At 34.2% G+C, this 15,160-nt stretch overlaps 1 protein-coding gene across 4 annotated transcripts in view; it reads left to right on the top strand.

Annotated features, from left to right (window-relative positions):
• The window catches only part of TRAPPC9 (trafficking protein particle complex subunit 9), a 458,914-nt gene that overhangs the window by 29,827 nt on the left and 413,927 nt on the right, over positions 1–15,160 (top strand). For all 4 annotated transcript variants that reach the window (XM_085321706.1, XM_085321778.1, XM_085321550.1 and 1 more), the window contains 2 exons: positions 1,450–1,666; positions 3,469–3,612. In XM_085321706.1, coding sequence (XP_085177832.1) covers positions 1,450–1,666; positions 3,469–3,612 — 361 coding nt within the window. The remainder of the gene's footprint in view (positions 1–1,449; positions 1,667–3,468; positions 3,613–15,160) is intronic.

The raw sequence follows: 15,160 nt of genomic DNA, 5'->3' as shown, positions 1-15,160 counted from the left end.
GTGCTTGTACCATTTCCAACTCTGCTACCATGTTTTTTTTGATTGAACTTGTTTTTTTTTAATGACATGAATGGGGGGGAAAAAAAAAAAGGAGCAGTTTCTTTCCTGCTAGTGTAGGTGACCTTAATCCAACACCTTTCTTTCTGAATGATAGCTTTTGGAGATTCTGACAAACTGTTCTTAAGAAGTTCTGTATCTTCATTTTAGGCCTTAAGTTCTTTCCAGCTGCTTTGATTCTTAAAAGTTTTCAGCTTAGTGCAATTGCCCTTTTACAACTTTTGTTATAGAATTTGTCTTTTATATGGATGGGCTGTGTGTTTGCATTGTGTATGTTGTGTTGCTAGTTCTGGTAACAGCAACTTCAGTTTCAAAAAATTGAAACTGCAGAAAGTCATTTGTTAGTCTCTCTCTCCTTTGAAGATTTGAGAATTCAGATAAGGTCATGGTGCCTTCTGAAGACTCTAGATCTCCATGGGGTCTATATCTGTCTGTCCAAAATTGGTAATGACTTTTGAAACCATTTTTYGTGATTGTGTTGGGATTTAAGTGACTAAAGCATGTTTTGAAACTTCTTTTATAAGACCTATGTTTTTAACTGATTATTTCTAGAAAAGTTATTACTGTGGCTGGGGTTATCTTCTGAGTTTCCAAGACACAAGTATTTGAAGTTAGACACACAGAATTCACTGATGGATATTTTCAGTCTTGAAGAATGAGTTGCAGAAATGCTGTTTCTTCTCCAATAGTGCAATTTTTTGTCAAGTTTGTTATTTTAAATGCCTTTAAAGTTGCTGATGTATTTTTCAGAACAATTCGTGGTAATTTACAATCCTTTATAATGCTCTTGGATGTGCATGCTGTGTGTTTTACACTAGGTGTCAGCATTGATCCGCTTTCAGAGCTCTTTGTTGCTTGTTGCTGGGATGTGGAATTGAAGTACTTGGTAGCTTTGAGACTTCCTGCAGAAGTTTCTTCTTGGCTGTTTTCAAAGTAAGATTGTCATTCTAACCAAGGAGGAAAGAAAGATTACCTGAGACTGGACCCCCAATATGAATATGCTAAAGAAGTGCATATCACTAGTTTCTTATCAAACCTGTTTCAGCTTTAAGCCTATCTGGGCTTAACCTTTCACAAATTTCTTCCTCACTGGTTGGCAATCGCATAGAATCATGAGTGTGCTGTTGGTGACTATTTTGACTATCTACTTATTAGCACTGTTGACAGAAGAAGTTGATACAGAAATCTATATTTGCTGCTCTTGTTAGTTGTGGAACCTAAAGCAAGCTTAAGTTTTCCTGGCAGTAGGAGGTGTTAAGACTAGCTGACCGCAAAATCACTGACCTCTGTAAAGTTGGAGACTGTCTACCGCATTTTTTTCCTGTTACTTTTACTCTTAAGATTTTATTTGAAAAAAAACCAATCCTTTTCTCCTTCCTCTTTAAATTTCAGCTTTCAGAAGAAGAAAAAATCCAGCGTTACAGCATTCTTTCTGAGCTGTATGAACGCATTGGTTTTCACCGAAAGTCTGCTTTTTTCAAGCGTGTGGCAGCAATGCAATGTGTCGCACCTAGCATACCAGAACCTGGTTGGAGGGCCTGCTACAAATTGCTTTTGGAAACTCTCCCTGGCTATAGTCTGTCACTAGATCCAAAAGATTTCAGCAAAGGTAATTGTCTGTGGGGTGGAGTAGTATACTAGGTCACTCAACTGGCTTTCTGTAAATTTTTCAAGTTCCTTGAGAAATTTCACATAAGAACAAAATCCTTTACCTATCTGAAATGAGTTGCAGCAAGTAGAGCTGTTCTTTTACAACAGCATCTTTACTTTTTGTTAATGTTATTTTCAATAACTTCAAAATTCTGATGAGAAGTACTGCTAATGTATTACTGTATTCCTCTGCTTACAGGGAATAATTTTCTGTTGTTTATTGATGAGAGCTTCCCTTCTACTCTGTTTCAAAAATATGTCTGTGTTTGATCATATACTTCTCAGTACAAAAGAAGTCATAGTTTATTTTTGAATATTTTTTAATTAAAGTGCCTTCATCTTGTGTCTCAGAAATTGTATTTCTTTTGATACTGGTTGTTGTCTTATGGTCAAAGAATGAAAGATTCTTTCATATGTTTTTACATTCAAATGCATACATCTACATACATACGTATTTATATATATACACACTCCCCCTATATGTATCTATAGTTATATCTATACTTGTGTCTATAGTATCAAGTATAATATCACTTTTTTCCCCCTCAGATTAAATCAGTGTGATATTATCTGCAAGACTGACATTTGGTTAAGAGCACTCCAACAGTTTTTAAATGTGATATATCATTTGTGTTACTATTTTATTGTATCTATTAAAAAGCAGAGCAAAAAACACCCTTAACGACACATGACTATTCTTGTTAAATACTGTTTTCACTTTCTGTAAGTTATATACTGTCTGCTGACCTGCTTTAAGTCAGCTATTTTTGAACAATTTTTAATAATTATAGTTTGGTATTAATGTTACCTAAAGCTGAATATAAGGTAATAATTTTTAAAGCTTTCTTTATTTCAGTATGCTGTGCTCTATTTTTCCTCCAAAAGAAAAGCTAACTAATATGCTGCTTGGGAACTCCTTTTAAGTAAACCCTCCCATGTTACCCTCAAAGTTGTATTCTTTTTTTATAACAGCATTTTTAGGGGTATTCACTAAATGTAGCTGTGGGAACAGGGCAGCAAGCAATGGGCTGGGCATATGGGAATGGAAAGGAGATGGGGGTTCACTAGTAAGACCCTCTGAGCTGATTTAAATATGAATGAATTGCAACTGGTAGATTCTTTACCCTTTGGGAAAATACACTGACTCTCCATTGCTGAGATTCCAGTTTGAAGTTATCTTGTAAATTTAAGTGTTTCCATTAAAATTTACTTATTTTTTAAATCAAGTATAGCTTCAGTAGTGATTGGAAAGAAATGATGTATGAGAGGAGGCAGAAAATGCCAAGTGGACTGTACAAATCCTCTAAGAAGAGGAAATATATTGGGAAAAAATATGATATGATCTGTTATGGAAAAAGTGAAGTCTAGGTTGGGAGTGTGTTGGGAGGGAAGGCTGTAGAAGTTCTGCAAAACAAATAATGGTTACAAATAGAAGTGATTTCATGCTTTGTTTTTTTTACTTCAAGAGAAATGTTAACTTGATTTTCTGAATTCTAATGATAAATTTGTGAGTTGATAGACAAACATGTAAAACCAAAGCTTCTTTACATTGAARTATTCAAGTAAACCCAAATACCCTATTTTTTCTTTTGTTTTGAATGGAAACTTTTGTTTTTGTAATCAATAGGTTCAATTTAGTGATTTTTTTATACAAGTGTCATTAAACTACTACATTGTATAAAAAGAAAACTAAATATAAGTGTGTTTTGATGACTTCTAGCTTTTTTAAAAAATGTAAATAACTCTATATTTCGTCTATAGGAACTCATAGAGGATGGGCTGCAGTGCAGATGCGTTTGCTTCATGAGCTGGTATATGCTTCCAGAAGAATGGGCAATCCAGCGCTATCTGTCAGGCACCTGTCTTTCCTTCTCCAGACCATGCTGGATTTTCTTTCTGATCAAGGTAGGATTAAAAAAAAAAACAGGAAATCTGTACTGTGAAGCAGTGTGACTTTGTTTCGAAATATACTTAATTTGAAAAGTAATGGAGAGGCCAGAAGTTGGGGAATTCTGTGTAAGCAGGACATAGCTGGCTGACAGTGACAGTAATAYGAACAAATATACAGTGTCACTAGTTTTAGATATCAGAGTATTCTGAGCTTGGTGTGTGGTACATAAAACTTTCTTAAAGATTTTCCATCTGTTTATTGATTGCATTAAGCCCAATGCTCTATTTCCTCTGTAAGTATTAAGTATATGATTAGAGGACTTGATTTGTGTGTAGCAGAGAAAAAGTTGCATATTATTTGAAAATACTAGAAGCCGCCTTAAGTGCTGTATTAATAGAGAGATTGAGAGGAATTGAGACTGGTTAGTAAATTCAGATTAAAGAAGTTTCCTGTAGATTAGACTGAATCTACCATGAGCTTTTTCTGATGAAATTTTTTAATAGTCTGGATACAGAAGTCATCTAGGGGAGTAGGGACAATCCTTGCTTTTTTGTTTGAGACATGGAACCTGTAGCAGCTGAACATGGTGGATTGAATACAGCCGTGTTTGGCTAGGACAGTCAACAAGCTTAAGTTCCTAGAAGTTAAATAAGTTCTTGTGATTTCTTTCCTTATTTTTTTTTTGTTAATTGAGCAATACATTTCAGTGCAATTTATTAAATTTGTCAATGGATGGCAATGCACTGGACGTGTCTGTGGATGATTGTCAAAAATGGTGCTTATTTGTGTGAAGATCTTTTCAGGGGGAAGGGACAAGCACCGTTTACAAGATCACCTGGGAAAGCAAAAGATGACAACTATTATGTTAGKATCTTATTTCTTAGGAAAAATGATTCATGAAGGTTTTATTTATAAACCAGAATAATAATGCTGAGCCAATGATGAAAGATTCTAAAAAATGTTTTAGATTTACCATAAACCTAGGTAAAAGATGCATTTTTTTCTAGTTGCTCCCTAATTTAAGATACAGAGGAATGGATTAAAATGATTCATTTTCTTTCTATTTTCTCCTTTAGCAGTAGGCAAATGTCTCCTCTTGGTGACTATCCAGCAAAGAGCTTTGCTGACAAGCTTTAGCTTTTTTTGTTGCCAGTGAATTCACTTTGTTTATTGGCTCAAATCAATTGCAGAGAAAGGGGAGAATCATAGAGGAACTGATAAACTGGAATGAATTATCTTTCTATCAACAGTCTTATTTGCTGTCTAAAGAGACCTGGATTTTCATGAACTCTTGGATCAAACATTATGTGTTTATAAATGGACAGTTTGGCTGAAAATGAGATTTTAAGCTGCTCTTTTATGCATGTCCACATACAGTGTTGCTAATCCCAAATCCTAAAATGATTTGAAATTTTAAAATGAAATAACTTGTTTTTATATTTTAACTAATTTTTGAATCTCTTAAACCTTGGCTGAGTTTCAGATTTCTTTTGCATAGAACAGACAAAAGTTGAAATTCTTATCCTTGTCTTCAGACGTTATAGGACTAAGTAAAGCTTCCAGTTTCATAAGACCTATGATAACTCTGATGTTCAGTGTCTTTGAAAAAATTAAACTTAATTTTTTCCCAAGTGTCTGAATAATAACTGAATCTTCCTTTCTTTTATTGAAGAGGTCCAAAGAAAAACTTACTCTGGTTTTTGAAGTCTGTTATAGCATACTACCCCAACATCGTAAGCATTACAAACTGGGTTGACTATGGACGACAGAGCAATATATTTCTGGTTTATAATTCTTTTATAATTCTTCTAAAACTGATTTTGTGTGGTGTTGTGCAAGGACTTATTTAACATAGAAAATTACTGTACTCTTATTTTTTTCTAGCATTCTAGCAAAAAAAATTATACACATACACAAAATGATAATAGTATGGATGTATGTACACACACACACACACACACACGTACGGTTATATGTAGGATTATCCTACTTACTGTTTGAAGTCTGTGAATGGTTTCCACTATCTTATAAACTTTTCAAAAGTGTTGTAATTAGGACTTTTTTCTTGATAATTACATAACAAACTTTGCTTTTGCACTAAAACTTCCAGCTTTTGTTAGCCAACTAAAGGTTTAGTTATGATGAATGCTCTAATTTTATTTTCTGCTCTATATAGAAACTTGACAGAGTTGCAGTAGCTATTTGGAGGAAAATTCATTCTTTTAAAAAGGTTTTAGTCTGAATATGTCCTAATGTCCTAATTTTAAAGCTTGTTATTGATAATATATTTTAGATTTACACTTATATTTAAGATTCAAGTAGCTTACAAGCAAACTTTAAAAACAAAACAAATGGAATTGAAAACTCTAAACTAAAAGGATGTCACCAGCTAAACATTTGGTACTGAAACCTGGAGCTTTCTAACCCTTTGTGTCTCAGAATTAGCTGCCTATAGACACATGAAAGGAATGATCTTTTGATCTAATTTGTTAATCATTCATTTGCTAATTTGGTTGAAGTTGAGAAACAGGATTTCAGAAAACAAAAATTTCACTTCAAGTACAAGCAAGGTAAGAGGATGAGATTTAATAGCTATAATGGAGGATCTAATATTTAGATGCTCTTGATTTTATTCATAGAACACAGATGCATTGTCAAAATTCCTTTGTAATTACAACAAACTTTTATATTTCCATTGAATGACTCTATGTATTTTAAAACACAAACTATGTAGTTATTTGCTTGAATTACAATTTTCAACTAACAGCCTGGCAAATCTCAATAAAAAGTAGCATCAAGTAAATGAGAGATGTCACTATTTTAACAACACAAAAGTTAAGAGTCTGATTTAAAATTAAGCTATTTAGTTATATAAATATGTAAAATGCAGCTTTCTGGTTAGCAGAAAGAGGTACTGAATTCAGCATAAAGTGTCTGTAATCTCAAAGTATTGTGCATTTACCCTTTGATAATCATTCTTTCTTTAAAAAGAATTAAAATGTACAGTAGCAAAGTTGCTTTGGATTAAACCTTTCTCTTTTGCCTAATACAATTAAAATATGTGTGCAGTTCACACTGAATTAGATTTGGGTAAGGTCAAGTACTTCAAAAATGTGGATTTTTATTGATAGTAGCAACAGTACTTAGAAGACTATAATTTGTGTTGTGTGTAAATGCTTCTGATTTAGCTCATCTAATACGGCTTGTCTAAACATGGAGTTACTTGGAAACAGCTATTATCCCAGTCTGTGCAGATCCCACTTAGAAAGAATGTGTGTCAACCCTGCAAGCTCAGATTTTTCTAAACTTCCCCTGAGTTGTCAGCTGTGTCATTCCTGCTGTTTTCCTAGTACCAAGGGTCAGTGCACTGAATGACATTTTTTACCATTTGTAGTATAGGGTGAAGCTAGGAACGTATTTTTTCCTTTTTTTGAGTGAGTCAGTCCTTTAAAAATACAGAGTTTGTCTGTTTTATTACTTGGGAAATAGTGTATGCTTTTCAGTGCTTCTTGGTATACCTCTGTCATTAGGACTGTCCTGCCCTCTGATTGTTGTGTTTTTGTTCTTTTCAGCTCTTTGGTGAGATGAAAGGCTTACCTTGTGAGATCTCTGCTGAGCTCGCTTGTGTACTTGCAGTTAATTAGACTACCAACTTGATAATGGCTCAGCCTTGCATGAAATATTCAGAGGTCATGTTTCATCTATTATCAGCATCCTGGATGCTTTATTCTTGAGATGAGTGACGGTGGGTGAGGGGAGACCATTCTTGAAGCAAAGCTGGATGTGTTTCTCTCATTTCTGTGCATGGCTKATTGTTGTGATCTTCTGACTTGTCAGTCTTGATCGTGATCGTTTGACACCATTGTTGGTGCCAGCTGTTTCCTCTGATATAGGACAGAGGATGGTTTCCAAAACAGTTTGTCAGGGGTTTGGGAATGTGGCTAGTATGAAGCTCTATGTTGGCCTTTTGACACTTGTTCTGCCTGCTGGTGATGGAAAGTCAGCTGACAAAGGTAAAAAGACAAATGACAGTGTTCCACATTTTTCTTCTCACCGTCATGATTATTGAGTATGGAAGCTGCCCATATAATGTCTAAGGTCTGTTGGGACCCTTTCTGATGCTTCTCTAGCCAATTCGCACTGGATTGTCAGCACAGGTAATTAATGCAGCATTAGCATGGTCTTTGATACCTCAAAACTTCTGTTCTCTTCTATTGCTCTTATCCTTCCCCAGGTTAGCACTGTAGCTCTCTTTTTAAAAAGAACTCTGAGGATTGATTAACAACTCAAAGAACAGTGTCATGGCCTCTCATGCATTTATGTTTACCTTTCAAGATCACAAAGACAGAAAATAGTGGGTATCGTAAAGTTTGCAGTCCTTCTAGACGTCCTTTGTCTTTAGACTTTTCGGCAACAGCAGTGACTGAAAAAAGAAGAGTTGAGTTCCACAGACATGACCATAATGTATCTGGTAGACTCTGGGAAGAAGATACACTTCTACCAGCTCTGGTGATGAAGTTGTATAAGATTTTGGGCAATCTTCGTCTTCCTACTAATGTCAGAAAGGAATTTGTTTTAGCCCTAGTGAACTCCCAAGTAATACCATGAGCTTCATAACTAGTACCATTAGATATGAGCCTGACCTCTGCAGAGCAGATGCTCATCATTCTAGCCACAGCCTCTGATTTTGTTTAAGGGCATGGACTCTTTAGTGGAAGAGTGAACATGTTATGATATTACTCATCAGTCAGAGGACAGATGGGGTCCTGCATGTGGTAAAGAATTTAAGACTTCCTTACATTAGCTGGATATTTTCACTTACTTCAGAAGAAAAACTCAGTTTATGGCTGTTAATTAGGAAGTGTTTTTACTTGCAAATTTTTCTTTATGGTATGCTTGTTTCTTTTTTTTTTAGTATCTTTGTACAGGCATTGCACAGGAAATACCTCAGATGGCTGAGATAGTTTCTTGTGTGCCATGACTGTCCTTGATCGGTAGGATGATAGAAACAGTTCTATCTTAAGAAAAAGGTTTTTTGTTCCTTTCAAAGGCCCTGAGCTGAGTTCTTAGAAATATCCCTGGGAGCACGTTTAGTTGTCTAAATACCGTTAACATGATTCTGAACTCCATAGTGGCAAGATTCTACCTCAGCTTCAGTATTGACTATTACTTGGCACTTCAGGATTGTATGACATGATGATCTATGCCATGCGAACCTTAGAGGTTTGTAAGTTTGGCTCCAGGCTGTTTTCTGATAAAAAAAATATTGTCTCTTACCTTCCAAGAGAGGCTTATTCTCAGCCTATGCTATTCCCTGATGAGGAATTTCTGCCAAAATTTATGCTGGATATTCTTTCAGTTCCCCATATGCTCTAGATCAGTTTTGATGGACGTGTCTGTGTTGGCTGGGCAGACCACTCTGATGCCTTGACAGCTTAAGGTTGTTTCTAGTTGGAGGATGAGAGACTGCATGTCAATAATCTTGGATATTGGAGAAGTCTGAAATCACTTTCAGAACCTTTTGATCCTCCTTTCAAGACTTCTGTGTTCGGATGATGGCTGACATGTCAGCTGACAGGAGTGAGAGGTCTGTGCCTTTTGCAAAGAAGTGATGAGCTTGATCTTACAAAAAAATCCCTGAACTTGGCATATTTTTATAAATTATAGGTAAACCTGGTCTGCTCGTAATTTGATCATGTCAGACTTGGTGTCTGACAACTGTAAAATATCCCTTCTAGTCTCATGGTTTGCAAAAATAAACTGCAGTATTTTATGGACATTTTTATTTATAGAACAGATTGCATATACATTCACTTCATGAGATTTAAATTTCAAATTGCTATGTAAGAATATAGAAAATAACAAAGAATATTAAACTAGCTCATAAAAAATGACAACTAGACCAAAAGGAAATATGTAAATGCTCTTAAACATAATCCTTCTGCCAAGAATTAATTGGCAGAAATAAAAACCAGACCTGCATTGTCTTAAATTTCCACCCAAAGACCTGGGAAAATTAAATCAAGCTGCATGGGCACTTGATGAGTTATGCTTCCTCACACAGATTTAACTAAGTAGCATTTTATTGAAGGCAGGGACATAGAATAACCTATCAACTGATGAATAACTGCTCTTAGTCTACAGCATGAAATAATTTAAAACCATCTCTTGTTTTGAGGGTCTTCTGGAGCACATTGTTACTGTATGTTCACTTGTACCTAAAAGTAAAGAGGGTAATTAGAAGAAATTTAAAGAAATGGCTTGTTTGATGTTAGCATGAAGACTGCTTAAAGATGTCATAGCTGATTCTCAGTAAGTATATTCTCCTTCTCCATTAAAAAATTGCAAAAACAATAAAAAAGCAAGTCTAGTTAAACAGCAAAATAAAATACAATTGGAGTGGRAAAAAAAAAGTATAACTCATAAACGTGGATGTTGTGTCCAAACATGGAGAGTAGAAGGGAACATAAACCCTGGCACGCTATATGGGGAAAACAAAGAAACAAACCCAACAACARCCCACAAGCCAGAAAGGATTCAGAACTTGCTAAGGTCATAAAAGCTAATAACTTTGTCAAATACTTCCGAAGCAGGAAGCCTTCCAGAGCTTTTGTGGAACTGAAATGTAGTTGAGATGTGAAGGAGATGCTCAAGGAAGATTGAGACATAGCAGAAAAGTTGAGCAGGGCTTTCTTTTTAGGAAGGAAGATTTCCATGCTCAATCTTTTCTTTACAGAGAATAAATTTGAGGAACTTTTTCAAGTGTCGTTAGAAATGGTCTATAGTGGGGCATCATTTGAACCATAACATAAATAGTAGTAAATTTCAGGGACCAGATAAAGTCCAAAGATACTTAAAAAAATAAATAGCTGAATGATAACTGTTGCGAATAATGGATTTCTTTAATTGTCTTTGTTCTCTTTTTTAAAATGGAAAGTGGCAAATTAAGTTCTGTATTTTTTTAAGATTTTGGAGAAGGAGGAGAGTTCTTCTGATTAAATGGGGGTGCCCTCAGAGTAGAGGCCTGCATCCTAACCAGTAGTCTTAGTGATTCTTTGACGTGATCTGTCACTTCCTTGGATATAAATGGCTATCTCAGTACTGGCTTGGTGTCTGCATCTGACCTAGTTACTGAGGCTTCAAAAAAGGGAAAGGTAAACTGGATTCCATCCTTTAAAGCCATCTGGAGTTCAATGAGTTTGATATCTGTACTGGATAAATTTTAAGAAACTTTTGTGAAACTTAAAAAAAAAAATCTAAATGCTTCATGTGGGTTTATTTAACTAGAGGTCTGTGATACATGACTATGTATCTCTGAAAAGGACATGCAATATATCATATACTCATAAATTTAACATCCAAAGTCATGGTTTCTGTATAGGGTTATGTTAATAAAACCTGTTAGTTTTGTTAGCGAGTTATTTGGTACCTCAGTACGATACACTTTTGGTTGCTTCTGTTTCTTGTAGTGTGACCATAATTTAAAATGCAGTTTTAAAATACAGATWAAAATACAGTTTTGGTTATAACTTAATATTGAGTTAGTAAAGAAAGTTTGTTGGAATGATCTCATATTTCCACTAATATGATACATTTAAAATAAGTTGGAGGTGAAATTAAAGAACATGGTTGTCAATAGGGCCCAGCTGTCTTGGTTACTGTCATTATGTGCATTTGGAACAAGTGTCTCCCCCAAAGATCTTTTAAGTTGAATTTATGTAATCACTATTATTAGTGATGTCTAGGAACTATTGCATAATTGAATCTTCCTTTAGTTTTTCTACAGTATATCTATTTGCCGGTGAAAATGTTCTAAGGAATAGTTTAGACTATTCTAAAAGTGTGTCTGCATTAGCATTATAGTTTGGGTCAAAAATGTGCTTTTGGAAGTGAATCATCCAGTATTTCCCTCATATTCAGCAATCTCAAACCAAAGCACGGCAGTCTTGGGGTGTGCAAACTGTTTTCTTTTAGATGAAACTAAACCAATGAGTGTACTCTAGGAGCATGCTTGGGTACACCAATAGATATTCAGTCCACATACACTAAAAGTAGTTTCAAGTATCTCCAAAATGCATATAATGTAGGCTTTGGGTCCTCTGTACCAGCTGTTTTGCTCCATAGCACCTCTCCTTTTGTGCGGCACTACTTGCTAATATAGATATAGCCCATCAATACTTAGCAATATTTTGTAGTTATTTGCAAAGACAGTGTTTAAATTAGGACAGYATTTCCTTAGAACCCTATATAGCACATAAATTTATTTTTAGAAAGATAGAAGTTATTGATTTCAAAGGCTGAAGAGTGAAGTTTTAATCAGATTGAACATAGAATATGATGTAAAGTCACACTTGATATTAACTTCTGAGTCAAAGTGAGAGTTTACTTAACTGACATTAATGAACTAGTTTTAATGGGCTACATTGTATTTAAGTTAGAAAGAACCTACAAGTTGTTTTTGTGTAATCCATAAATTAAAAGGGAGCTAGTTTGTTTGGTCTTAAAATATTAAAATTAACCTATTTCAAGATGGAGACTGAAATCTTCAATGTAATTACTAGGAACTATTTATAGCAGCAGAGTAGGTTCTTAGCAGTTATTATGTGGTTTTGCATCTCTTTTATTTCAGCATAGTGCTATATCTAGTCTACACACATATATAATTAAAAAAATGCATATATAAATATGTAATTGAACAGGCTTGTTATCTGATAGGTGTTTGCTGTCTAGGAATGACGCAATGTGGTGTAAGCAAGAATGAATGTAAAAAAAATCTTGAATCTGGATGTTTTCTACCATAATGTAAGGAGAGCGTGTACAAGAAGTAGGTGGAAGTTCCTTAGAAGTTATTAGCTTTTTTTATTCATCATGGTAACTAACACGATCGGATAAATAGGAAGAGCACTGGATATGCACCATACAGAAGCCCATTAGCCAAAGCTTTGTTTTTTTTTCTGACTCCTTCTGCAAGACTGTGATGCTATATGATCCTAATTAAGCTTTCCTGCATAAGTTTAATATGTGTCAGAATAAATAAGATGGATAGTATTTAGAATTTTCTATAAGATACCTAACTGAGATATGAACTTTGTTGCTTTTTAGTTTCATGTTTTCTTTAGTTCTGTACAGTAAAATTTGAGCAGCGTTACATAATCCTGTTATTGATYGTTTATGTGCAACATGTTTTGCCTGCTCTTTTTAATCTCCTTTTTTAATATATAATGGTACCTGCGTGGTAAAACTTTATGGGCTTATTTTGTTTGTTTTATTAAAAAGATGTAATGTATTATCCAGAAATATATATCTTCAAAACTATGTTGAAAGTTAAGGTTGCTGGAAGGAAAACCAAAATGACTGTACATGTTTATCTGCTTCAAATAATCATCTGCTRATCCTTTACTGTAGCATCTTTGTTTTATGGAGTGAAGATTGTGGTTCAGACCCAACTCAATGAATGTATTAATTTTGAAGGGCAATAAATAAAGGAGACTCAGTAAACTCATCACAAATGCACAATGGGTATAAGAAAAATTTAAATTTATTTACAGAGCACAAAATATGAAGATAAATAGTTTCTTGAATGATACGGTATTTAAAAGAAATACTGCTGTAATGTAAATAAAATCAAGAGTGACCCAGACTGTCTAACATTATAACAAACCTGAAAGTATTTGTCGTATGATTTATCTTGTTTTAGATTTGTATATTGATGAGGCACAAAGTCCAGCCTACASTATATCCAGGTTCTTAGGTGGAAGAACAAATTATTCATTAAAATAAAATGGTGCATTGCTTGGTGACMAAAAAAACTCATTAACTTGGTTAAAATCATTCATAAGTGAAATGAAGCTTCCAAGCTTTTATATAGGACTCCCATCTTTGTGTAGTTGCCTCTGCTTTTGAAGAGGTATTACATATTTGATTGATTAATTGAAAAAAAAGATAAGTGTTCAAATGAAGACAAATTGTCTTCATTTGAAGTTTTGTTCCAGAAGAAAGAACTTTGGTGAAGACTTACTGTGATAGACAATATGAGGACATGATGAATTTGTGCTGTATTTGCATACAGAATATTGGGAAAAATGTCCTACAGAAATTAGTATGTTGTTCTTGTCATCCTCTGTCCCSATATGTCTCTTCCACCCAAAATACAGAAATCAGATGTTTCTTACAATTATGCCATCATATCTATAACTTTTTATATAGTCTATTTCATTCATAACAGCTTTACAGCAGTCCTTGATAACCTTTTTATTGTTAYGGAAATTATCTTTGCTTAATTTCCTCCACTTTATGTTAAGCTAGGTCTTCAGGTATTTCTTAACATGAAAAATTATTGATATTACTCAGGGGTTTATATTGTGATTTTATATCTACAAAATGTATTTTGAAGGGTTGTTCAAAATACACAGACATCTGAAGTTATCCTAAATATAGTGGAGAAGTARTTACTGAAATTTAAATGGTAAGTTTGGGAACTCTGACTTAGTTATATCAAACTTTTTGAGGTTTCATCTAAGAGAACTTTTGTGCTAGCAGTGAATTTCAAGCTCAATGTGACTTATTTATTTATATAAGTATATAATAATTATATAATTATTAAAAATCTTGTATTAAAAGACCTTTCTTTGTTTAGACAATTTCTTTCTATTTCTTTCTCTATGTGTGGTGGTCTACTTCAGAAGTGGAAAACATTAATCTGACATAGCTTATTTTTTTTGTCTATATTGAAAAAWTTTTTTTCTTTATTACTAATTTTGCAGGAGAGGGGAAAAGCTGATCCTTTCTGGAAGTGAGCTATTACACAACAAATAACCGAATCCCTTTGCTCTCATACTTTTCTTCATATTAAAGGAGCAACTATTTTTATATTGTTCATGATGATCTGTTTATGGAAGCGAGTCTTATTCACCTAGCTCTCTGACTAGTATAGATTATTTTCTTGTTGTTGCCTTTTTTTTCTCAATCTGTCTATATTTTTTTAGTTTTAGTCTCCTTTGTATCTCTTCAGAGATTTATTTTGCTTGATTTATCAAAGAAGCAGAAATTATATAATATGCTCTCTGCCAGTGCATTTCTGTTTTTCCATAAGAACAGTTTTCAAGCCTATTGGCAAAATGTGGTATGGAGAAGAGATCAAAGGTGTTAAGTTTGTTCCAGTTTCATGACACATAGAAAAGGAAGACCCTAACAGTGCCCGTATCTGAGGGARAAGAGAAAAGACTTTTAACCCTTACTCTCTGTAGTTCTTCCTTTCTGTCTGGTAATCTGATAGGTTGGAATCAGAAATGAGCTGTTCAGGGCAATATAAAAACATCAGTGAGTGCTGAGAGTTATTGCAATACAGAGTACTGAGATAAAGACCCAGCATTCAGTACATTGCTTACAAAACAACTTATTCAAGCATTGGATCTTTAAGCAATTTGAGCTCGCATTTACTTGTTCCATGTATTTTTTCTTTCTCAAAGATATTAAAAATGTTATTTGTTTAATAACAGTGTAGAAAATGCTATCATCTAATTCCTRTTGGACTTAATGTAATAGAAAAACAGGTGATGTGTG

The sequence above is a fragment of the Rhea americana genome, unplaced genomic scaffold (genome assembly GCF_003343005.1).
Source record: "Rhea americana isolate MKP2758 unplaced genomic scaffold, rheAme1 scaffold_0, whole genome shotgun sequence".
Classification (NCBI taxonomy): Eukaryota; Metazoa; Chordata; class Aves; order Rheiformes; family Rheidae; genus Rhea; species Rhea americana.
Note: the sequence above shows the minus strand (reverse complement) of the source record. Positions and strands in the feature narration are given on the sequence as shown.